This window comes from Haemorhous mexicanus, chromosome 12, assembly GCF_027477595.1.
Source record: "Haemorhous mexicanus isolate bHaeMex1 chromosome 12, bHaeMex1.pri, whole genome shotgun sequence".
Taxonomy (NCBI): domain Eukaryota; kingdom Metazoa; phylum Chordata; class Aves; order Passeriformes; family Fringillidae; genus Haemorhous; species Haemorhous mexicanus.
Genome location: NC_082352.1, coordinates 3,241,118 through 3,265,591, shown reverse-complemented (window position 1 = coordinate 3,265,591; position 24,474 = coordinate 3,241,118). Strand labels below are relative to the sequence as shown.

The window sequence follows — 24,474 nt, the reverse complement described above, 5'->3', positions numbered from 1 at the left end:
TGGACCCCAGCACCAAGAACTCAGAGCGACCTCTGCAGCATCTGGCACAAACCCAAAGTCTGCCTGCAGCCCTTATCACCCAGATCAGGGGCAGATTTCCTGAGGTAAATCCTGGTTTGCTGGTATCAAGGGGAGCAGACCTACTCATTGAATCTGCCTTCAGGTTGAATGGCTGGATGTATTCCAAAATGAACTAGACAAAAAAAAAAACAACAAAAAAACAGTACATTCAGAAGGTTTTTTTTTAGGGATGCATTTAGTGACTGCAATTGTAGAACTTAATTTAAGTCAATCCTGAAAAGTCAAAATCATGAATTTATTTTTATAACAGTTTTAGCTTCCTTCTCCCTCTAATCCCATCTTCAAAACAGATTATTAAATGCCTGAAAGAAGTACTAAGAAATTTTATGTATAAGGAAAAATACTCAAAGAGCCCCGAATCCAAAAATGCTACCAGTTTAAGACCCAAGACCTTGTCTACTAAAGATCTTGAGGAAAAAAAAAAAACTTTTTAATCTGCTAAACTGTAGGAGAATAATGTTCTTAAGTGAATTTAAGAAAAAAAGTAATATTTTTATTTGCTCTTCTGCACCCATATGGGTTCTTACTCAGCAGCAAGAACAGTAAACAGGTCTATATTCCCAGTGTGTATGTCCTTGTGGGAAACAGTTCCTGTGGAGTGTAAACAAGGAAAAGGCACCAGAGAACACCATATGTAAAAGCTTATTTGCAAGCTTGGATGGCACTCTGGAAAGCTCAGTATAAAGGAAAACCATTGTAAAATACACTTCTGTGTATGTTCAGAGACTAAAACATACATTTATTAGGAAAAATAACTCTGTACCTATAAGGAGAAGCAAGAACAAAAGATTAAACCTGTTTTGGAGAAGTATCAGCACTGTTACCTCTTGTAAGTTAAATCTGGAGAGAAAGGTGCTCTCTTTTGCTGTATTTACTTTTAGGTGAATTTTTGAACTTCTAGATCTGACAAACAATTTCTGTTATCAATACTTTAATAAAGAGTACATTGTTTAAGCAAAAGACTCAAATGCTTAAGTCTAGTACTGTTAAATCCTGAACAGGGAACTGTGAAGGCCCTCATGTGTTTGAGCTCTAAGCTGTCACATAAGTCCACACAGAGTTAAGAGAATATGAATTCCCACTTGAAAAGAACTGCACAAGAAGATACAATTTTTCCCTTGCATAAGGAAGAGAATCAGGAAAGACATCTGAAAATCCCAGGGCTCTTTGAACAGCCTTCTTTCATGTTATTTTATAAATATGGAGCAATTTGTTAAAATATCTGACACGTCCAAAAAAGGTTTGGTAGTTAATTTATTTCATTCAGTTACAGTGCTTCAACAGGATGCTACTCACTCTCCATAAGAGCAGAGCCTGACACTCCATGCAGCTACACCTATTATCCATTTCTATTAAATTGTACCAGTCTCAGTGAAATTTGCTTTGTTTGTTCATCGGGAAGTTTTACCAGAGGTTCTCATGGAATCAGAAATGGTCCACAATCTTTAGTTCAATCACATTTCAGTGAGGTTTTATGAAAACATTTTTCTTCAGTGTATACAAACCTGGAAACCCAGGGTAATTTCACCTTTTAGAAAGTTATTTTCAAAGCCAGTAAGTAACAAAAAGATTTAGGAACTTGCAGGCACTGGTAGCAGCAGGACTACCAGAGAGCGAGAGGAATGGTTCAGGATCGAGGTTCCCTAGTGGTACTGAACTGCAGCAGTGCAAGGCTCTACTCGTGGCTCCTGTAGTAATCTTCAATAGTTTCTGAGTTGAAGTGCACCACGGTGACGGTGATGTCGTCCCTGTACATCCTGGCCAGGTCCTCGGGCAGGGTCAGCATGGCAGCCAGCTTCTCCGGGTCCACCTCGCCGTACTCGTTGCTGCCGATCGCGTGCCGGATCAGATGGGTGGCCGTGTTCTGGTCCAGGGAGGCCAGGCCTTTGCTCTTCCTCTGCAGCAACAAGTTGTGCATGTAACCCAAATTAACTGGTTTCTTAAAAGTCAGGGGTGGTTTCTGCATGTTGAGCTCTGTAAGGTGTCCAGCAACAAGTTTTACAACCTTCTCGTTACTCAGCATCTCCCATAGCCCATCTGAAGCAATAACGAGAAACTTATCCTTGCTTCTTAACTTGTGGTATGTGACTTCAGGCTCTGCAGTTAAATAAGGGGGGGTATGGTAGTTTGGAGGAACGTACTGATAAATGTTTAGAGCCTCAACATCACAGCTGTTCTCGAGAATGCTGTGTTGCAATTCTTTGCTCCATTTTAATTGCACATCTCCAAAAGCTCTGGAGGGCATGAGAATCCCCAGTAATCTGTCATTCACAAATAGGGTTTTCTCCTCAGATCTAGGATGCTCTCGCTTCAATCTTCTAATTTCAAATTCATCATAGGCATTGTGGTCTCGGGTTAGAGGGAGAGTAGACCATGTTCCATCTTCTTCACGGACCCCTAAAACCGCTCTGCAATCACCGGTGTTTGCCACATGGAGGTGAACACCATCAATGTGAGCTACACAGGCTGTTGCACCAGAAAAAGCTACTTGCAGGGCGATGTTTCTCATCAACTCATTTTCCTGAGGAGCCTGAACTTCCAGTGATATGTCTGAGTCTAACCTTTTGAATGCACAAATCATGGCTTCTTCCAAACTGAACCCCGGCTCAGTGTCCAGGTCCAGCAAGTGCTGCCAGTAAACCCGGAGGTTCTCAAAGTACTGCGAGGTGATTTCCTGGTACTCCACATCGTTGGGATGCCTGTGCCACTGCAGGATGGGCCGCACTGGTTTCATGGCCTCCACGGCCAGCTCAATCTCCTCCAAGCTCTGGCGGGGCATGAGGGACACGGCGATGTAGTGCAGCAGCCTCTCGCTCACGGCCTGGGCGCAGGCGGCTCCCGCGTGGCCGTCGAACACGCCGAACATCATCCCCGCCGTCTGCAGGCACGTGGCCGCGCTCCGCCGGTCCTCTATGGGGCTGTTGGAGGCCAGCTGGTTGCTTTCAAACCTCAGCACGGAATTTGCATTCTTGCCTTTCAAATCCAGCGTTCTGTGGGATAGCTCACCCGCTCTGAGTATGTCGTTGATTTGTGCCGGAGACAACTGGAAAGAAAAATGTTCTTCTTCGGTGGAAGTGTGCCGGAATGCTTTGGGAAAGGAGAAAGCTCTGTCTAAGCTGCAGCTCCCAGCAGGGTAGGGACATGTTTTGGAAAAAACCAGCTTCCATTTGATCTTGTTTCTATTTGGGATACAGATGGAGTACCAACGTCCTTTCCCTTGTAAAATAATGCTGCTTCTGGCTGAGCTTAAAATCCAGGATGATACAGTTCTTGACATCATAAGTCACTCCAAAAATGGAGCACCTTCCTTCAGTTACACGGAATGTCCTCGCAGCCTGGAATATAAATGGAGGAAAGGGAAAATAATTAGAAAGTTCATAAGAAGCTTTCCACATAGAAGTTCAAAAGCATATCTAGAGCTCCCAGAAACATTCAGAACTTCTTTCCAAAAGAGATTGCTATGGATAAAGGCATCTTAAAATTATACCATTTCTGTCACTTAATTATAACCAGGAATATGACTGCTCTTTTTAACGCATCAGAAAAGATAATTTTTTACCTTCCAGACAGGCTTTTTTTCCTCATTGTGGCAAGACTAAGAAGAAATGGTAACATTACAAGAAACGTTATGAAAAACTGCACAACGAACAGCCTCGTCTAACATGACACAGAACAAACAGATCCAACAAGCTTGAGAATTGGGACTTAAAGTGACAATTATTGCACAACTCTCAAAAAAGCCTGCTAGAGTACAACTCTATTAATAGACCCAAAACTTCAAACCCAAAAGAAGATAAGTACTTAAACACTGTGGAAAGACTGAGAGATGTGGCCAGTTAATGATTTATGTGAATTACCATGATCCTCACAGCTAGAACAAGCCAGTCTACCTTTCCAATTCTGTTACAGCTTATAAGCTCAGCTGTTCTTTTTTTTACGTTCAAGGTCTTAACCAACCCTCAGGCAGGCAGGATCTTTTACACAGCTGAAGGGAAATTCTACTGCTGGTTAATGAATGCTTTTTTTAAAGCATTGTGCACTCTGGTGCAGTGAAAGGTATAAGACTGACAACTTTCACAGGTTCACAATTTGGCTTGTTCATTTGGAAAGCAATTAGAAGAAGCTGCAGGGAAGAGCTCTGCTGCCAACAGCACTGAAACCTCGGACACTTCAGCAGCTGAAGCTCTTCAGTTGCCATGGGGGAGGTCCTCACATTGTCTCCTGCTTTCAATAAGGTATTCCAGCTGTGGGATAATGCTAAGTACAACCAGATGTTCACTCACAAACAGAATTTTGCCCCATGGATTTAAGAAACTCAGTGCATGCAGCACTGCAGGTACAATTACTCCCAAAAGATGCCACTAGCAGCTACTGAGAACAAGAGAGATGTCTGTGAGCTTTCAAACACTTTGAGGGGGCCTGTGACACCACCTGCTCAGGCTAAAGACACTACATGCTGCCACAACACCAGTTTTTTAGCAGCAGGCTTCACAAGAAATAACAAGAAACCAGCCAGATCAGATGAGTGGAAATGTTTCCAAGAAATCAGCAGGAAGTAAAAGTCACCTTGAGCTATTCTAAACAGAAGGCCTACTGATACAACCCAAGAACTGCTAAAATCCTGTTTGGAACCCAAAGCAACGTGTTACAAAACATTTCTGAAGTGTGCTACCCATACTTAATGCAGAAAAGACAAGCATTCCAACAGACCCCACCACTATGATTCTGGTGAGAACAGGCAAAGACACAGCATAATTTCACTGCTAATGTCAGGAGAGGACATGGAAAAGGCAGTGCCAGTTCCCTGTCCAAGGCTCGCCTGCAGTCTCCTGGGACACTGCATCTCCCAACACACACAATGCCTTTTGTTGTCCTACCAAAAGAATGCAACCAAAATAATAGGAAGACAGCTGACACTACCAACTCCTTTTGGGTTTAGCAACAGCTAAACCCAAAAAGCACCTATAGCACAGGACAAGGTTTGCCAACCTTTTTCAGTCCATTCACCTATTCTATTTTTCCTTTATTCTCTTCCTGCCCCTCTCAGTCATGACACTGAAAAAAGAATGACTTTCGCATACTTGATCAAAAACCCGATTGAAACAGTGTTTAAAGAAACGTCCCCCGTTCACCGCGGCTAGCTGACAGTGTGAGGCCGGTGTGGTTTTCCGCCCAGCAGCAGTCACTAACACCGGTGAGCCCTGTGCTTGCTAAGGTCAGGTAGCGCTGACGAGCCCTGGAGCTCCTGTGTGCCAGCCCTGCTCTCTGCGTTCCCATCCTCGGGGTCCTCCCCAGCCGCAGTGTGCAGACGCTGCTGCCCAGGACGCCCCCGGTAGCGGTGCTAATTAAAGCGGTGTGCTAAACACCATTATGTAAGAGCCAATTATTACATAAACTCGCTCCAGCGCCGGCACTGCCTCCCCGGGGACGCGGTGTCCCAGCGGGGCCCGGGCTGAGCCCGGCCAGCCCCGGCACGGCCCTCAGCTGCCGGACCGCACAGCGCAGCAGCGCCCGCTTTTCCCAGTGAAATAACAGATACCCGCTACATTTGGATTTACAGCCCCTCTGAGATCCCCACATTCCCCTCACTCACCCTCCTGACGCTGCCCACACCCACCCCTCATCCTACACATATCCGGCACGCACCGATCCCTGCCGCGCCACCTCCGCACTGCCCCAGCCTCAGGCACCGACACACAGACCCCCCCTCTGCTCCCCAACGCCCCGTACCCCCAAACCCCTGTCCCGCACACGCCCCTCTGCTCCCCCACACCCGCACCGCACCCTGCACACAGCCCGTCCCCGCACACATACCCACCCTGCCCCGTACGGAACACGCCCTGTGCCCCGCACACACACCCCTCACCACCGCCGCCGCGGCAGCCCGTGCCCCGCACAACTCCCACCTCGCCGCTTCCGCACGGTCGTCGCGCCAGGCCCGGCTCCACTCCCTGTGCCCCGGCACGGCTGCCCCGGCCGCGGCCGCTCTCTGCCCGCCCCGTCCCCCGCCCCCGGCGCACCCACCGGCCGAGCAGCCACCAGTCGAGCCCGCCGGCCCCGCGCTGCCCCCGGCGGGGCTGAGGGACGGCGCTGACCGACAGCCCCGCCGCCCAACCCGCCCAGCCGCGGGTTCCCGTCAGGACACAGCGGGGCGGGCGCAGCCCCGCCCCTCCGCCATGTTGCGCGCGGCGGGCGCGGCCGCCCGGCTGAGGGGCCCCGGCCCCCCTCGCTCCCGGCACCGCCCCGCGCCCGCCGCCCCTGAGGCGCTGAGGGAGCGTCGGCCGCCGCCCTGGGCAGCCCAATAACGAGAGCAAAAAGGAAGCGAGTGGCGCGTGTTAGGAAGAAAAAACACCAGCAGGGGTTTCTTCCTCATTTATAACGTTCAAAGCCACGCTATTTCCTTGAGGGAGCTCCCCTCGACTTTACCGGGTTTTTTTCCACTACGATTCCACACCCTTCAGCGCTGAGGACCCCGGCTGAAGGGGCTCAAAATCGCAAAGCTCCTTCGTAATTAACTCGCCATATAAATTATGGAGAACAAAAGGGCTCATTTTGCTGACGCCCCGGTATTTTGGTTTCATATGACTGCTTGTCTCGGTTAACATTTCCACTGAGCGGTTCTAAGCCCGGTATGACGAGGGGAAGGAATGGGCCCAAAGTGCATGGAGGTTAATCAGTAGTTACTGATGTTAACGCAGTGGTTACTAAGTAGTCCCTGCTTTAAAACGTCTAAAAATCATTTTCGCAAAAACAGAGGCTCGCAAGTCATAAGAGGCTTTGATACTATCAGTGTATTTTTAAATTCGCCTGGCTTCTTGTATTGAAGGAATTTTAGTTCAATTATGTGGTGCAAGTATCCTAGATGAGATGAGCATGCTCCCAATTTATCTCATGTGGAAAAATGCCGATCATCTTCAATGACTCTGAGCTTTCTCTTGTTTCTTGTTTTTATTAAAACAATGAAACAATAGTTTTATGTTGCATGGAAGAACATACAAAAAAGTAGGTCATCTTAACAAAAAAAAAAAAAATTCAGAACGATATTTTAGCACATGCAAAAAAAAAAAAATCAAAAAAACCAAACCACCTTAAGTTTGACGTAATTATTTTATCTGCCTGACAAATCTGAGCTGAAAGAGGACACCCACAGCAGCCCTTCCCTGCATCTCTCAGCTCCGCGCAGTTCTCGGATACAGCAACAGCAGCTTTGGGATCTCCCCAGGGAATGGGCACGGCCCCGAGGCTGCCGGAGCTCCTGGAGCCTTTGGGCACCGCTCCAGGCATGCACAGGCTGGGGATGTAGGGGGGTCTGTGCAGGGCCAGGAGCTGGACTCAATCACCCTTGTGGCTCCCTTCCAACTCAGGATACTCCATAATTTAATGATTCGTTCTTCTGCCCTACCAATTTTCAGCTTTTGTACCATTTACAAAACTGATAAAGCCTCACACAGCACCCTGAAAACAAGCCTGACTGCTCTGAGTTTCCTGTGCTCCCACTGCGGTTAAATGCTTCTCTTCAGCTGAAATCTGTAACTTATTGCTCACACGTTCATGCAGTAATTTCATAAATTCATATGCATAAAGCTGAAGTGACTTAGGAACCACGTAAATGAAGGTGAAACAATTAACTGTGCTGCAGGAGATGTCCCTTTCACTCCACGCTTTATAAACACAAGAAGGAATACCATATTGAAGGTACTTGACCGGGCTGAATATCAACTGGAATTGAGATTTAGATTCTGCTTTGGAGTGTTTGATTATGCTGATGAACTAAAGTGATATATAATTAAAGGGAAAAATAGTAGAAATGCTACTCTCTAATATCATCTGAGGAAAGAAATTGTATTGCTCAGGCTTGCAGTGGTTTTGCCTTTAGGAATATCAAATAAAAATGGCAAATTTCTGTAGCAACGATGCTTGGTTGCCATAGTGCTCTATGTTCTTAATTTGCATTGAAAAAATTAGAACTCTAGTTTCTTTTAAAAAAGCTCAGATTTGGTTTTGACTTTACTGATTACAGGTGAACAAAGTTTAGTCCTGTGCCAGAAGAAAATCTTTACCTGTATTTATAAGAAATTGAGTCTAATTCCAGGTATTGTGTTGAGGTGCAGCTATATGTTAAAATATAGCAGATCCTATATTTAGACTTTTTTCAAGGAACAATCCTCTCTGCTGACTTGTACAGTCAGCAGCTCTGGTTTTCGGTAGAAATACATTTTTGAACTCATTTCTGTGTTCTTGTTTAGGCCAGACTGCACTATTTGGGGTTTCCTTCTTTCCCATAGAATATTATTTTTCTCCCTGCTTGTTCCTTTGGAAAACTGGCTGAGGCTACTTTGGTGCAATTTAAACATCTTCTGCTTCCAGAGGCTGCAAACAGCTGCCCCTCATCCGCACTGCCTTCACAGCAGGTGCCAGCATGGATGATTTTCTGTGATCTCATTGATATTCATGAAAAGCCTAGGACTCCTGATGCTTTGTAAACATTTCTTGTTATGGGGACACACAAAGATCAGAAACACCAAATAAGCCAGATATACCTAAGAAAGCCAGGTAAAAATTGGACTAATATTTCTAATAAATAGCTAATAATTTTGTCAAAAAGCTGACCAGCAGCAAAAAGTTTGAATAATAATAAAAAAAAAAAGTGGTTAACTACTACTAAAAGTAGTTTCCTAGTTTTCAGAAGTTTTTCTGCAATAAAGAGACTCAGCCTAGTGATACAGATTAGAAAACAGCAATATATCCAAACCCTTTGGAAACTTGTGAGCATGCAAAGGAAAGTGGCTCCTTTGAACAAACTCTCTCTGGCCCATCTCAGTGAACACAGACTGAGTTTTATGCTTTTTGCACAAAAAGCTCTGCAGTTTAATAACCAGCTTTTGGAAAGGAAACAGCACCAGCCCACAAAACACCTTCCTGCTGAGCACCTTTAAGAATGTCCCGTTTGCTGGCTGTATCTTGCCCTGTGAATAATGACATTTCATCTGCTTTATGTGACTTTTTGGATTTTCACAAAAGGCACATTGGCACCACAGATGCAGAAATCTCTTATTATAAACACACAAACCCCACAAACAAATGGAGAAATGAAGGAGGTTCAAGGTCTGTTAGAGCAACAGCACTTTCTAGTTTTGTTGCAGCTGTTTCCTATCTGGTCTTCCTAAGTTATCTAAACCAAACACTCAAATGCTTGGAAAGAAGGCAAGCTGCAAGAAACATCGATGAACAGAGGTAAACACCATGAACAATTGTAGGAAAGGTGCTATTGCAGCTCTCCTTGCTGCAGAGGCTCAGCACTGTCTGCAGTTGCAGGGGTTAATCTGAAGACCCAGTTTAAGTTAATGTAATTGCACTGGTACAAAGGTCTTCCCAATTGCTATAATGGGATCTGAACGCCACATGGATCATTTTTATTGGATGTTGCTTAAAATGGTTTTAGTTAAACAAACAAATGTTCATTAAGGTTCTGTGCCACTGTAAATGTAAATTTACATTTCTTGGGGTGAGTTTTCAAGTCCAGGAAAGTCTTGTGTCTTGGGAAGAAGTGCTCATGTGTAAAAAAGTGATTATATTCCTTTCCTCTCTCTCCTCCTTCCACCCTCTGCTCCTCCAACAGACAAACAGGGTGAGCTGGCTCCTATATTTTATTTAATATTCCACTGTGTCAATATGAAATTAAATTATTTGCATTACTATGTTGCCGTTCACAACCTGTAGTAAGATGCTGAAATTTTACTAAATGTCAAATGCCCTGCAGGTAGGTAGCAGCATAAATGGAACATCAGAGGAGTGAAAGTTCCCTGCCTTACAGCTGAGCAAACTGGAAATAGTTCTGTGCAAGTCAGTCAGGTTCTGTCCTCTGCTGTGCTTTCCTCAGGGTAAGTGAGAAAAAGTGTAAGACCCCCACTCTCCCAGGCAGGGCAGAGACAGTCCTTTGATGCTTGGTGCTGTTACTAAATGGTCACTTCTGCATGCAGAGGAATTCAGAGAGGAAAGCAGCTACACTGAGGTATAACACCCCATTTTCTTGAGGCTTATCTCTGTTTTTTCCTGAAATGCTCACTTTTTTATCTTTCTGACCTTTGAACTCTGCCAAAAGCACCATCTGGTGTTGAGGTACCTTGCAAAACCCTTCCCCAGTTCTTGTATTCGGATTAATTTACCCTCATCATGAAACATACCATTATAAATATGCTACTTCGTAGCAACTGCCTAAAAATCTTTCTGCTCGCTAGAGATTGGGGAAAAATCCCAAAGTTGAACTCTAACTACAGCTATTAAAGTTTAAAAGCTAAAGTTAAGAGAGTGTGCAGCTCACCAAGCAGAGGATCTCTCTGCTCAGCAGCGGAATGAGGAACAAAAAATTGTAACTGGTTTATGGAGTTTCTTTTGTCAGACTGATCTTTATCTGAGGAAGGAGTTTCAATGACTACATATACACAGCCAGCAAGGGGTTTTCAATGGCAATCACTCATGTCTTTACAAATTATTATGGTCAGAGTTAAATTCTCTCATCTGTTGTGTTCTGATTGAATGGGCCTTAACAATTGTTTTAAGCATTGTGGCAAGAAAGGGAAGGAGAGCCACTAGATGGCATTTTTAATCCAGCTTTTACCACTGTGCAAGTTCAGTTGCTGTCCTAAATGTGAGGCCTCTGTTCTCTCAGTCAGGATGGTTGCAATCCCAGGAGAAGGTAAATGAACTCTTGCTAGAATAATTACAGTCAACTCCCATTTTTTCTTCAACAGAACAACTTGGTAAAAGGTAAGGACAGGTCATGTTTTAGAATTGTTCAGCCTCAAAATAAATGAAGTACATTGAACAGGTGCTTATCCAATACAATATTTGTGGCTTTTATTGGATGATCAGAGTCTCAAGAAACAGCAAAGGATATAAAAGTATTTCTTTTATATTTTACTTCCCTGTAGTAAAATCATGTTCTTGCATCCAACAACTGAAAAAAAAAAACCCAACCCAAGCAACCAAAATACCCTGTAAACAAAATCAAATTTATTTCTGCAGGAAGGTACAGTTCAGCTTCTCCCTGGAACTGAACACCTTGGGGCAATGCAGCATTTAAAGCTCTTTGCAATGGCTGAGCTTTTACAATAACTGTGTAAGCTAAACATTATCCTTCTGCTGTTCATGGATAAACCACCCTCAAAGAAGCTTAAGTACTGCGTGCAAGGTCACAGCAGACACATCCTGGGCATAAACTTTTTTTAGATTGAAGGGTTGCAACTGGGGAAAACTGGACAAAGTTTCAGCACACAAGCCCTCTTTACCTCCTGTGAGAGACAGGGAGCAGAAACCTCTGCTTATGCCTAAAATGAGAGGAAAACACTGAAAGTGCTGATCTTGAAAGTGCTGCTCTGTGAGCACCTGTGCTAATATTAATGCAGCAGTGCTGGGATAGCTTGATTATGGTACATATGGTAAATAATATTGGTTATATTTTAAATTTGCCCAAATAAGTTAGGTTTTTTTTGGCTATCAAAATGTAAGTTGTCTTAAAAGACTTTTACATTTTAGAACGCATCTCTTAATGTAAATTTTAACAGCAACATTAGATTAATGATAATAATTTAACTCTGGGCAGGAAGTCATTCAAGGTACACAGTATGTTAGAACTTAAGTGAAAGGATTAAGCTTTCTGAAACAAAGTGTTAATCCTAGAAGATGGTAAGAACTGTGATATAGACTAAAAAGAGGTATCAGATAATTTCTAGAATTTAAAAACATGTCCACAAACTTGAGAGGGATAACTCTTATCCCTTAGATAATTCCACAGTAGCTTAGGCAAGGTTTCTGTAGAATTGAAGACAAACAGTCAAAGCATTCCTTGATCCAAAAGAGATGCAACTGTTGAAAACAAACAATTTCTGTAAATGAAAATCCAAGAAAAATGATGCTGTAAGTAGGGAGAGGTGGGTCTTCTCAAAAAGAAGGATGAAGATACGCACATGTGATTTTAAAGTCTCATTTATTTAATTTGTTAAAGAAATTAAGATACATTAAATAGAATTTCTACAATACCAGTTTGCATTTCTAGCAAAGTTCATAATACATTCATAATAGCTAAAACCATTGCATTTTGTAAGTATTTTCCATTGCCTTTAGCATCTCTGGATAAGAATCTCACATCTAAAACAATGCTGAATCAGCCCTCACAACAGCCCTGTGAGGTAGAGTGTTACCTTCTCTCTACATAAGAGGAAACCAAGAAACAAAGTTTTAGGTCAGTGTACTAGAAAAACCATGGAGATTCGAGGAGCAGAATTCCAGTCTTTCACTCCTTGTACTGGGCTCCACACCTCGTGTCATCCTTCCCTGGAGAAAGGGGAGCAGCCACTGTTCTCCCTTCTCCCCACTTGCCTTGGCCTTGTACATCCTGATTTCTCCATCTCAGCTGATGCAGAGTGATCAGCACCAGCAATTTCTGCCTGAACTACACAGACAGAACAGGCCATGTGGGGCCCAGAACTCAAGGAGCTGGGAACTGACTGTGGGCAGTCACAGAGAACATCACAGTATCGAGTACCAGAGTCAGAATTTTGTCCTTAAGTTGCAGAACCAACACGTGGCCATTCTAAAGCAACTTTTGCAGAGGTAAAAGGACTCAGGAGTGCTGAAGCCTCGTGTGTGCAGGGAGCATCCCTGCCAGGCAGCCCTGGAGCAGAGAGGGTCTTTGCAGCAATGCTCACCCAGGGCAGACATGTTAGGTCTCTAAAGGAAACAAAATACCTGGTCTCTGTAGGGCAGACACCAAAGGAGGTCATATTGCAGAGCTTAGCACTGAGCTGAGGTAGAATCTGAGCAACTGAGGAACACAAAACACACCTGGATCACTACAGAGGAACTCTTCAACCAAACTGACCCTGAGCAGGCCACTGTGGTCCGGTGTTCTGCATGGGCTGAAAGGACAAATAGCTAAATTACATTGCAGTAAACTGCTCTGCTTTTTAACACAGCATTACATTGTAAGATAGCATCTTAGAACAGTAGATTTAAAATATATATTTAATTTTCATACCAGGGTCTGCTTGAGGTGAGTAAAGAACTTTTTTTCTAGTGCTACTCATACACACTGTGTCATCAGGAAGCAAGAATACAGTGAAAGCAATCTTTAAATCAGAGCTCAGCAAATGGTAATCAACAGATCAGTAAGGAAAATTTAAGTCCAGTTTGTCCAAAATTCTTGATTACTGTTTCCTCATGTATTAAATGAGACAAGTAGAAGTTGTGGCCATCAGCACTAGTAGATCACTACACAATTTCCACTTGATATCAAGTTGGATTTTAATGTCATTTTAATTTTATAGAGTTTCAGGTCTTGGATAACAACCTAGTTCACTCAGCTATCCCTTCTATTAAATAGTGCTGGTTAAAAAGATGCCATTTCTCCAAAGAATGAGCACTTCAAATAAAATAGAAAGCCAGAAGATTGTCCCCATCCAAGCAGAGGGTTCATGGAAATGTCTGTCTTGTGTGTTCCATGAGTGGTCTGTAGACCAGAGTTTCTGTTTAGAGTATGTCACATGTGGAAGCTCTTGGATATCTCAGGGCCACTGTCAGTTTTCTTCAGGCCTTGAAGGAAGCTCGAACAATTCTCCCCTTCAGAGGCTGAGGGGGGCGAAAGTTATTGGCCATTTGGATCCTCTGGTCTTCCTCAGCAGTGAAGAGCAGCATGCGGAATTTCTCCAGCTGGAAGTTCAGGGGAAACAATTCACTGCTCAAGGGGGCAATCAACAGTAATGTTTTTAAAAAAGGACTAAAAAGAAATAGTCAATATATTTTAATCCATTAATGAAACAGGTTCAAACAAAGCTCCTAGAGAGTATTAACAGAAATTAACAGAAGCCCTGAGGATTGAACAGGCCAAATAGTCAGAGACATTTAACTTAGCCTATTTGCAAATCAAAAGTCTTTGCCTGCTTATCCAGCACTGAATGCTACAATAACAGAGTATCAGAAATTTACCTGTTTTACAGAGATTCTTATGGGTTCTTTCAGCACTATCCATGTCACACTCTCATTAAGGGGTGGGGTTGTCAGAGAACCGAGGTATGTCCAATAATCTAGACTTGTGGGCAGGAGACATTTCGGGTTGAAGCCTCTAAACTGAGCTTTTGTTCCCTGGGAAAAGAAAACAGACTTGAAATTTATCCTTTTACTTTTAAGACCAGGTAAAATAACTTTTTTGAAAGAGAAGAAAATGTTAAACTAACATTAAAAATAGGGGAAAGGAAAATTCTGTAAAGGTTTGGCTGCCTTATAACTGTCAGCCAAAAGTAGATGGCAAGTGTGATCCCTAATGCTGGCTTACTGGACTTTGAGGTCTTGCACCATTCTCTCTACCAAAATTCAGCTCTTGTCACAGCAGGCCCAAAAATAATGCAGGAAGTGTATTCTGTATATAGTGTTCAGTGTGAGTACAGATAATATCATGGCAGAGTTCCTTGTTTCATTACTTTCTCATCTATTTTTGTTGGAAAATTTAAATCCTATCGTTATTGTCTGCTATGGTAAATACTGGCTTAAAAAAAAAAAAATCAAACCTTAGTCTAAAATTAGAGGAAGGGATACATCAACCAAAAGATTAGTAGAAATAGAAGGGGGTGCTGCCTAAAGTAGTGATGGCCTTCAGTACCACAGTCTAGAGCAACATTCTTCAGGCTGTAGGAGCATCCAAAAGGGTCTCAGTCACTCAGAAAACACCTCAGGAACAAACTCTGGACCTCAGTGAGATCATCCCTGCCAGAGCTCTGCAGCAAAGACAAACAGGCAGCTTCTACTTGTGCTAGCTGAGGCTCAATGGAAAAGGATTATTTTGCTGAGTCTAAGAGCTGAGTCTCAAGGGTCAGGGAGCTGGGGATTTTAGACTTCTAGGGAAAGGCAGAACCTCTGGATGACCAGTGGGGTCAGCATGGCCTTGTGAGGCACCTGAGATTAGGAAAAGAATATGAACTTTGGAGGGGGAAAAGAAGCTACAACTACAGTTATGTTCTAGTTATGGGAGGATCTGTGGGCGGGTGATTTTTCATTTTTGTCTCAAAGATGTACATGAGCATGATTTTTAAAGGATATCCCAGAAGCAAATTTAAAGAGCTTAGAACTTACTTTAAATTTTACCATGTACAAAGCATCAGTGAGTCTGTTCATACTGGCATGTTCTTTTCCAATCTAAAAGAATGGGATAGACAGGTTAAATAAGAAGGACTACAACTATGCTTTAATTAGGGGGTGCTTTCTTACTCAAATCTTAACATTCCTACCAAAGTTTTCAGCAATTTGCAATGCATTAATGCTTCCAGTAAGTCATCTGTTTTCCTTAAGCACTTCTTAAATATGTGGCATAGTCCTCAAACACTTAACAGCATAATGCTTTTTATCATGTAAACATGCTATTTTTGCAATTCTTACCTCCAAGAAAACACCAACTACTGCCAAGCCATCTGGAGCTGCTGCTGCCTCTCCAAATGTTGCATATTTTCTGGCATTCCAATGTACTAAGTGGAGCTTTAAAGAAAAATAACAAATAAGAATTAAATTAGTGATCAAAGTTATGAACATGGTTTCTCATTGATAGCACTAACAGCTGTCCATAACAGAACAGTTTTGTGTCAAAGGCATTGCTGGAAACATGAAGAAGAGCAATCCTTTGGACAGGTCCATGAGTGTGGGCAGGAACCCAGCAAGTTTTCTGTAACAGCCCACACAGGGGTGGCATGGCCAGGCTTTGGGAGTGGGAGGATACAGGGGCGGCTTCTGTGAGAAACTGCCAGAAGCTTCCCCAGCTCGTGATCACAAGGAAGGGACCAGGCTGGGGCAGCTCCTGAAGGACTGACTGCACCCATGGGAAGGACCAGGCTGGGGCAGCTCCTGAAGGACTGACTGCACCCATGGGAAGGACCAGGCTGGGGCAGCTCCTGAAGGACTGACTGCACCCATGGGAAGGACCAGGCTGGGGCAGCTCCTGAAGGACTGACTGCACCCATGGGAAGGACCAGGCTGGAGCAGCCCCTGAAGGACTGACTGCACCCATGGGAAGGACCAGGCTGGGGCAGCTCCTGAAGGACTGACTGCACCCATGGGAAGGACCAGGCTGGAGCAGCTCCTGAAGGACTGACTGCACCCATGGGAAGCTCTCAGCCTGCAGAAGCTCAAGGAGCTCACTGTCCCCTGTGGGAGGGACCCCACACTGGAGCACAGGAAGATGTGAGCAGCCCTTCCCCTGAGGAGGAAGGAGCAGCAGAGACAACCTGGGATGAGCTGAGCACAGCCCCCATTCCCCATCCCCCTGCACCACCCAGGGAGAGGTGGAGAAAGCTGGGAGTAAAGTTAAACCCAGGAAGAAAGGAGGGGTGAGGAGAAGCTGCTTTAAGATTTAGTTTTTATTTGCCATTATCCTACTCTGATTTGGTTGTTAATAGATTTTTTTGTTTTGCTGTGTCAGTAACTGGTGAGGGAGCTCTCCCTGCCCTTATCCCAACTCACAAGCCTTTCCTTATCTCCTTATCTCTCCTCTCCCCATCTAGCTGAGGAGGGCAGGGATGGCTGACCTACCCATGGTGAGCAAGGAATCAGAATCCTAATCCTGCCCCACTGCAGACAAAGTCATGTGACAGCATTATTTGCATAAAATAATCCCATCTGTGAAAACACATCCTTACCTCACAGGGAAAGGGTTTTCCATCAATGGTGTGCTCTGATCCCTGGCTGTGAGTGGTGCCCCAGTGGAAGTGGAACTGCTTTAGCCGGAATGGATTCTGAAAGGGCCCTCCACTGATTGCTGGGCAGAAGAACAAAAAAAAAAAAAAACAAAAAAAAAACAAACAAAAAAAAAAAACAAAAAAAAAAAACAAACACAGGAGAAGAAAGCTTAAACATTCTGCCTTTTTAGCTTCTTGCCAGAAAAAGTAACCACTGTTGGCACAACAGTGGAAAAAAGGCAGCAGCCTCTCCAAGCTGCCAGCATGGAAAAGATGCATCATCCAGGCATTTACGAAGAATGGATTTTTTTAACGGACAGCATCAAAACTCATTTGAAAAAATGTAAATTAAAACCACTCCGTGGCTACCTGTACAGAATTTGTAACTTTCTTGAAAGAGCATATTTGACACACAAAGATGTGGTAACCACCCTTATGGTTATGCCTTTCCTGTTAAACACAATAAATACAAGTGGAACAGGTGGAGCAGCCCTGGGGGAGGGATCTGGGGGTGCTGTGGGTGAGAGCTGGCCCTGCCCCAGCCCTGAACCCCCCCTGCCCTGGGCTGAGCCCAGCATGGGCAGCAGGGTAGGAGATTCTGCCCCTCAGGTGAGACCCCACCTGCAGAGCTGCCCCAGCCCTGGGCCAGCACAGCAAGGAGCTGGAGCTGCTGCAGAGAGTCCAGAGGAGGCACCAGGATGAGCAGAGGGATGGAGCAGCTCTGCTGGGAAGAAAGGCTGGCACAGCTGGGATTGTTCACCTGGAGAGAAGGCTCCAAGGAAACCTTACACCCTGAACATCAGGTAAGTATTTTCTTCTTACAGTATCTTTACTTTCAGTGGAGGTTATCTATATTCCATTTCCTTTAAATACCTGATCCCATAAAAGAGGAAATATAATAGCTGGTACTTCACATGACACCACTCAACCTCAAATCACCTTCTAAAGGTAAGGACATGCCAGAGACACTTCATACAACATTTAGAAATAACACCTATGCACAGATAAATGTTTAAGATGCCACCTATAGAAGATATTTTATCACAGCATCAGTAATCCTGTAATTTTATATGCCACCACATCTAATACACTTTGTCCAACAGACCTCAAGACCTGATCAGAGTCTCACATTAAGAAAATTAAAATTATTTTTAATATCTGTAAAGCTTGTATCCTCAGTGCAGTTCATAACATTTTATTTAAATGAGTAAAAGATGGGACTTGCACGGTGCTACCACATGTGCATGCTTCCAGCTGGCCTTTAAGCAGGAAACTGGCCTTGCCAAAGCAAAGGTTTTAATATTAATTAAGGATATAAATACTCCTAGTACTTTTTTCTAAAGTTAACAAAAGAATGCATCACCTGTCCCTAATACTTTAAGAAATTTAGCTATTATGGATTACTGTGAAAATTGTGTTGTGTCATTTATGCAGCGCTTTGAGTCACTAGATCTATTTCAACACAACTAAGAGCAGTTTAAACCATGTTTCCCACTCCTAGCAGTCATCTTCCTTGAAAAAGTGTTATTGAAACAAGACACGCTTAGTGTAGAAAGGGTCTCATTCCTGGCAGGTGCTCTGAGTCTGTGTCACTAAGTGCAGAGTAATACATGTTCTTAAACTTCTAAAGCTGAATAAAGTTCACTGTTTCACAGACACACTTCAGCTGAAAATTGCATTAAAGTAGCTAGCAAGCTAAGATAATACTTCCAGAGAGGTTTTACAAATTCTGTTTATAAGGTGGCATTCTGAAGAGATCTGTGCAGTAAAAGTGGAAAATGCTCACCCAGTCTTCTTTGCAAATTCAGTAAAGATAAGGTGCTTAAAAACTTGACCATCCCATTGAACAGGTTCTTAAATTCATTCCAGAAGAGAAATTTTAAAACAAGATTTCTGGAATATTAACCTCTACTCCTAATTTAGAAGGGCAGACAAGCCACTTCACAGAAAAAGCAATTTGTTTCCAAAATCAAGGTATCCTATTTAGCTTGCATCAATCAGCACACCCAAAAGGAAGATGAAATCAGCTGATAGGCTTACAAATTGTTCCAGTTCTTTTTGTTTTTTTAATGCACTCTTCCCATTTATCAGCTGCTTTATTATCTCCATTTGAATGCTCTTCCCTTACCCCCAGATATAAAAGCACAGTCCACCATGGAAACAGGCCTAAAGAAGAAATCAATCACTTAAAGAATTCACATTCTCTGCCAAGGGCTGAGACAAGAATAATGTACAACTGCAGACAGTCCAACATCCAAAGTCAGCTGCTACCAACTCAGAACCCAGGATGAACTGAAGATTTTCTAATTTCTGAAGAAACCAAAGTGCTACAAGTCAGAGAGGAAAAAAGAAAATGCAAGGTAACAGTAACCTGTCCCAGTACAAATTGGTGCAGTGATTATGATTATGATGACTGTGCTGCATGACCCAGCTCTGCTTATCCTCTTCTCTTCCCTGTGGGTGGGAGCTGGGCCCTGAGCCAGAGCTGGCACATGAGTTGGCATCTTTGATTGGGGTGATCACAAACCAGGGCCCTGAGGAGCTTACTTCCCTGCTCTGGGTGCTGGATGTGGTCTGGCAGTGCTGGAGAGATGCCCAGCAAAATTCAGTGTTCATCTAAAAGAAAAGGACTGCAATCAAATGTCTCATTTTCATGAGGCAAGAGCTTTTCCTAAGGAAGAAACACTTATTGATCTATGATATTGCATTGCTAGAGAGGCTCCAAGTGAAGACAAAATATAAATGGCTGCAGTCACATGCTTTGTTCTAAGCTGAAATTATACATCATAGAAGTTACTCCGTACACAATGCACGTAATTACTTCCCCCACTAAGTCCCAGGCTGGTGTTCTGAGTTAGCTGGCTGTGCTAGTCTCACCTGTCCTGTCATCAGTGTCCTCCAGCTCCACCATGACGGAGTGGCCGGTGTTGGAGATGCTGAGGGAGGTGCAGGACTCGTAGGAGAGGACGAGGGGCCGCAGGCTGGGGTCGTACACTGCCCGTGCGGAGTCGATGTCGATGGGGGACTGGCGGTTCCCTTGGGCAATGGGGTAAGCTTTGTGCCACTCGGAAGGGCCTTCAACAGCAAGCAAAGAAAGCAGCATTATTTCCTTCCCACCGTACACAGAATGGTCATTATGGGTTTGCAGGAGGCTCGAAATAAAGCTTGCTCAGCGAGAGTGACTCCAAGGTTTGGAATGTGAGAAATTAATTTAAATTCTAGGCTGGTGTGGTTTTATTAGCACAAGCAGGCTGCAACAAGATAGGGATTCAAATATTCTGGCCAGAACACACCGAGGAGATCATGGCAGAGACTGCTGTACCCCCATTCACTTGTGCCACTCTGTCTGCAGAGTCTGTAGTTACCTTGATAGGGTGTTCCAAGGTGGGTACAGGTGCAAACACTGACATGCACAAACACACTCCCCAAAGAAAAAGAATTTAATTCTCCCTGGGAAAGAGTGTAAAAGCTCCAGCAATTCAAATTAGATGCAGATGACTCAATCTCTTAGCTACTGACTATGCAGTTATTTTTAAAATAATTTTATGACTGCAGTAAATCTTTGAGACAGCTCCATTCTTCACTCATGCCCCTTATGGTATCTCTCTAACCTGAGTGAAGGATACAGGATGATAATTAATACTTTGGGACTTCCTGACCTCAATAGAGAGGGGGAAAAAAGCCCAATTTAATAGCATAACTCTGCTGCCAGAACTGGAAGATTCTTAAGCCATTTGAGATAACAAAAGCTTATCCATATCTAAGAATTCCTGTTTCTTATTGCTCATTTTCTCCTTTCTACTTTGCTGTGGTAGTGAAAGCAGCAATTAAATTCCTCTGCTGCTTCTCTGCATGAAGCATAACAGTAACAATTGTACTTCGGGATTCTCAAGAAGCACGTTTTAATTTGCAGCATTCTCCCTTACTGTCACAAGGGGAAGCTTTTTTTTAAAGCAAGCACAGGTATTTAGTGTCCTTGAGTTTACATAACACAACAGTGATCTATTACACTGTTACTTGGCTGTGACACTTTCTGCTTAGCTTATAAAATTATCTTATCTTTTCTCATCCTGCCTAGAAAGCAGATCTAGGAATTAAATGCTCTTACACAAGCTAAGGCAGTATCATTTGGCTCTCACAAGCTTCATAAGAGTACCCATGACTTTATTACTCCTAGCTACAAGCACACATACATAATGTTACATACTAGCACTAACCAGCTTCACTTGGTATTCAGACTTGCTTTCAGACTCACAGAAACTAAAGGAATTAATGTTAAGAAAGAGAATGGCCCCTGAAGGTTATACAAAGACTCTTGTTGGACACTCAGCAGCTAAAATAACTGCTGCAAGGAGAGAGACTCCAGCAAGCTATGCAATTGTCTCATTGGCCAGCACCAGCCACTTATCCCCCGTGTCTGTAAAGGATCCAGGCACTACACGACACTACTGTGGCAATCCTTCAGGAGCTGCACATCCCCCGTGCGCTGTGACACGCAGCCTTGGAGGTGGGAAGCAAAGGAGGAGGACTAAATTAAAAACTGTCAAATCAGAAAGCATAACTTGTTCTGTAAGAGATCTGATACTGATCTGTACAATTTATTGATGTACTAGACATACATAACATAAAGCTTATTTTATTCACTTTTATGAAAGCCTAGATATCACATTTCAGCAACTGCACAGAACCAGGAGATCTATTACTGCTCTACTAAATCTTCTTTACCTAACAGAATTGCTTTTGGAGAGAGACACAGGTAATCTTTTTTTATAACAGCATTTTGGAAAGGGACCCATCTGTAATATCTGCAGCCTGAAAAAAACCAAATCGTTCAAACTGCTTCCCTCAGTTTAGGAATGTTGATTGCAACACTGAAAGGCAGCAGATGTAAACTTGCACATCTTTTGGTGCCACTTTCTGGGTGCTACTGATTATCAATAAAGTAATTAATTACCTGCTGTATATACTTGATTCTTGCAGACATCAAAATGCAGGCAGCTCTGCAGGGCTCAGGCAACAGCTCTAGAAAGAAAACGAGTGGGGGAAGACAGAGAGATGCAGCACGGAAATGCCATAACCTACCGTCAGCCTGCCCATATCCCCAACTGTGGTGGCCAGTCATTTTGGGAGCTGCCCCTGCTTGGCTCCAGCTCCCTGAGCAGGGCACTGCTGCCTACCTGCCTTTATAGCGGCTCCCCGTGGGATAGGGTCAGCCCCTTAAAGATACAGAGCAGCCAAAGCAATTCCTGCAGGACAGGCAAAGTGCCCGTGTTCTCCTGCTCCAGCCTTGCTGCTCCTGCTCTGCTCTGCTCCTGCTCCTGCTCCCCCTATTTGCTAAGGCAGCACAGGTGAAGGAAAATGTAAAATTCAGATAACTGAAGTCCCAGGACTTAGAGAGAAAGCCAAACTGTGGATCAAATTCAGGAAAAAACATCAGTGTTTTCTCATTCTCTGCCCCAAGGAAGAAAAAGCCATAAGGTGCTCTGAGCATCAGGACAGTCGTGTGCAGGTGGGACCAGCCCTTCTCACATCTGTGTTCTTCAGAGGGAAACATCACTGCCTCTCTTCTGAAACCCTGCTGCCAGCTGCAAGAAAGGAATGGTGTTTTCACCAGATCTGTAATTAATCACAATTGGTGCTTAGATGAGATAGAGAACATTCTCATCTTGGAAAAAAACTTCTTGTGCTGCTTTTAAACAAGGTATAAATCAAACAAAGTAAGGATGAATTAACAATCTGATTTTAATTTTGCAACTTTAAAGGAACATTTTAAATGGACAAAATTAAAAGCGTGGTTATATTAGGGTCAGAACACAGCAGACTCCAGAGAAAGGAGCTGATCTGTGAAGCCTCAGTTACCTGGAATGATCCAGCAGTTGCCTGCACCCTGCCAAACCCATGGAGAAGCAACAATGAGACACCCAATCAGCAGCTGTAAAATGTCTTAAGACATCTCTGGGGCAAGGAAATAGGCTCCTTCATTGTAATTTTGTTAGCTCTGAGGAAATGATCTCTGTCAAGGCTACATTTTACGAACACATTGATTTTCACAAAGACAATAGCACACAAAAATAGGGATTCTTTTATTATGCAATTAAGAATATGGAAGGAATAAATCAATAAGAGCATTTTATGCAACTTTTATGTTGTGGTACTGCCTTGTAAGTATTAATTGGTTTTTTTTTCAGAAGGTTTCCATGATAGTCAGCTATAAAACCTTTAAGAGTTGCTGATGCCAGCTAAATCACTCACAGAGGGATGTAAGCTACTGTAAAGGTCTCCACAGGAGAGTTCTACCATGACTTACTCAGGTCAGCTCCTCAGTTTGTTCCTGTCAAGCTGCTGTGAGCTGCTCAGGTGCCTGGCACAGACACTGGGTACGGCCATGTCCCAAGAGTCTGGCACACAGGCCCTTGTGGGCACCCAACACTGGAATTAGAACCTTAAAATACTCACTCAGATGCAGAGTCAGGAAAGCTGTTCTAGGGAAAAGTACAAAAAATACCAACACAGCAGTGAAAAGAAATGGAAGAGGAATTTTGTTCATTAAAAGAGCAGACCATAAGCTGGGAAAGCCCACATGCAAGGCAGAGAATGCTGAGCAACTGTTTTCAAGAGAAACATCAACACTGGGCTCAGGTGAGCCCACAGGGCACTGAAGTGCCCAGCCTGCACTGGGCACCATCGACCCCTTCAGATTTTATCTTCTCACTCAAACCCACAAAGGTCTGTGCAGATCTGGATTACGAACATGTGGCACAGGAAGAGCTCTGAGACAAGTGAAAATATCCTGAAGGAAGCAGACTCCACAAAATGGAGGTTTAAATGGCTGGATTTAGAAAAGTGGAAAGGGGGAATGACAATACCTGAGGGGAAAGAAAAGAGAGCCTGAATAAAACTTTAGCTTGTAAAATGTATCATTAGTAATGATAGTCAGTGTGTACACGACAATTTTATGTGCTTTCAACCCAGCCAGCCTTCTTTCTTTATGAGGAAAATATTAAATTTTCCTTTAATATAAGGTAACAGTGCTGCTTATATAAATGTCATGTTATTCTGTAACCCTGATACCTCTGGATATTGGCTGACTCTAAGAATGGGTTTTACTGATTCTGTCCTCAAATTATCATTTATCACTTCAAAAAGTGCAGTCATGGTGTAATTCTGTTCTGTTTTACTAGTTTGAATCCAGGACAATTACATCACACTCGTGAGCTTATGGAAATGAGAACAACAGAGTGGTAGGTGCTCAAGGTGTGGATTTCTTCAATGCTGAGCTAAAAGTGACATGATTTCCACAAATTTCTCCTGGGCTCTTCACACCATGTCAGAAGTGTCTTCTTCACAGTGAGTGATGGGAAGACATAATTCCATTCACTACAGTGAGATGCTTCAAGCTGCCATAAAACAGAAATCTGTATTCCCCAGCCTTCTCACTTAGGGTTTTATTCCCCTTTGCCAGCAGTGATGAGAGAACAGAGCAGCACCCCAGGGCAAATACAGGGGGTCTTCTGAACCTGTCACCAGGTTGTGATACAGAACTAACAACAAATGCTGCAGGTTCCCCATCTTTATATATAGAATTAATTTTCTTTATTAGTTAATTGGAGCTCCCTTTATTAAAATTGCTATATAATTGCTATATATATAAGGACTATATATTATGGTTAGAAAACTC

At 43.5% G+C, this 24,474-nt stretch overlaps 2 protein-coding genes across 3 annotated transcripts; both read right to left on the bottom strand.

Annotated features, from left to right (window-relative positions):
* Nucleotides 1–1,317: 1,317 nt before the first annotated feature.
* Nucleotides 1,318–6,261, bottom strand: PDP2 (pyruvate dehydrogenase phosphatase catalytic subunit 2). Of its 2 annotated transcripts, none has more exons than XM_059857771.1 (2): nt 6,106–6,261; nt 1,318–3,416 (listed from the first exon to the last, which is right to left on the bottom strand). In XM_059857771.1, the coding sequence occupies exon 2, from the start codon at nt 3,359–3,361 to the stop codon at nt 1,757–1,759; it is 1,605 nt and encodes a 534-aa protein (XP_059713754.1). In that variant the 5' UTR covers nt 3,362–3,416; nt 6,106–6,261; the 3' UTR covers nt 1,318–1,756. The 2 variants fall into 2 exon arrangements, with proteins under 2 accessions (XP_059713754.1, XP_059713755.1); XM_059857772.1 differs by having other exon boundaries at nt 5,988–6,110.
* Nucleotides 6,262–13,665: 7,404 nt separating this feature from the next.
* On the bottom strand, nt 13,666–21,918 carry CA7 (carbonic anhydrase 7). The gene is made up of 7 exons (XM_059857682.1): nt 21,879–21,918; nt 19,674–19,871; nt 16,758–16,876; nt 15,508–15,603; nt 15,205–15,267; nt 14,065–14,220; nt 13,666–13,788 (listed from the first exon to the last, which is right to left on the bottom strand). The coding sequence occupies exons 1-7, from the start codon at nt 21,916–21,918 to the stop codon at nt 13,666–13,668; spliced, it is 795 nt and encodes a 264-aa protein (XP_059713665.1).
* Between the last annotated feature and the right edge of the window lie 2,556 nt (nt 21,919–24,474).

Excerpts from the sequence above, each read along its gene's own strand:
- CA7 (XM_059857682.1), bottom strand. The coding sequence starts at position 21,918 with ATGACTGGCCACCACAGTTGGGGATATGGGCAGGCTGACG. Across the intron at positions 16,877-19,673 it reads GGACACTGATGACAGGACAG|CAATCAGTGGAGGGCCCTTT; the intron begins GTGAGACTAGCA and ends TCTTCTGCCCAG. Across the intron at positions 13,789-14,064 it reads TAAGAATCTCTGTAAAACAG|CTGGAGAAATTCCGCATGCT; the intron begins GTAAATTTCTGA and ends CTGAACTTCCAG.
- PDP2 (XM_059857771.1), bottom strand. The coding sequence starts at position 3,361 with ATGATGTCAAGAACTGTATCATCCTGGATTTTAAGCTCAGCCAGAAGC.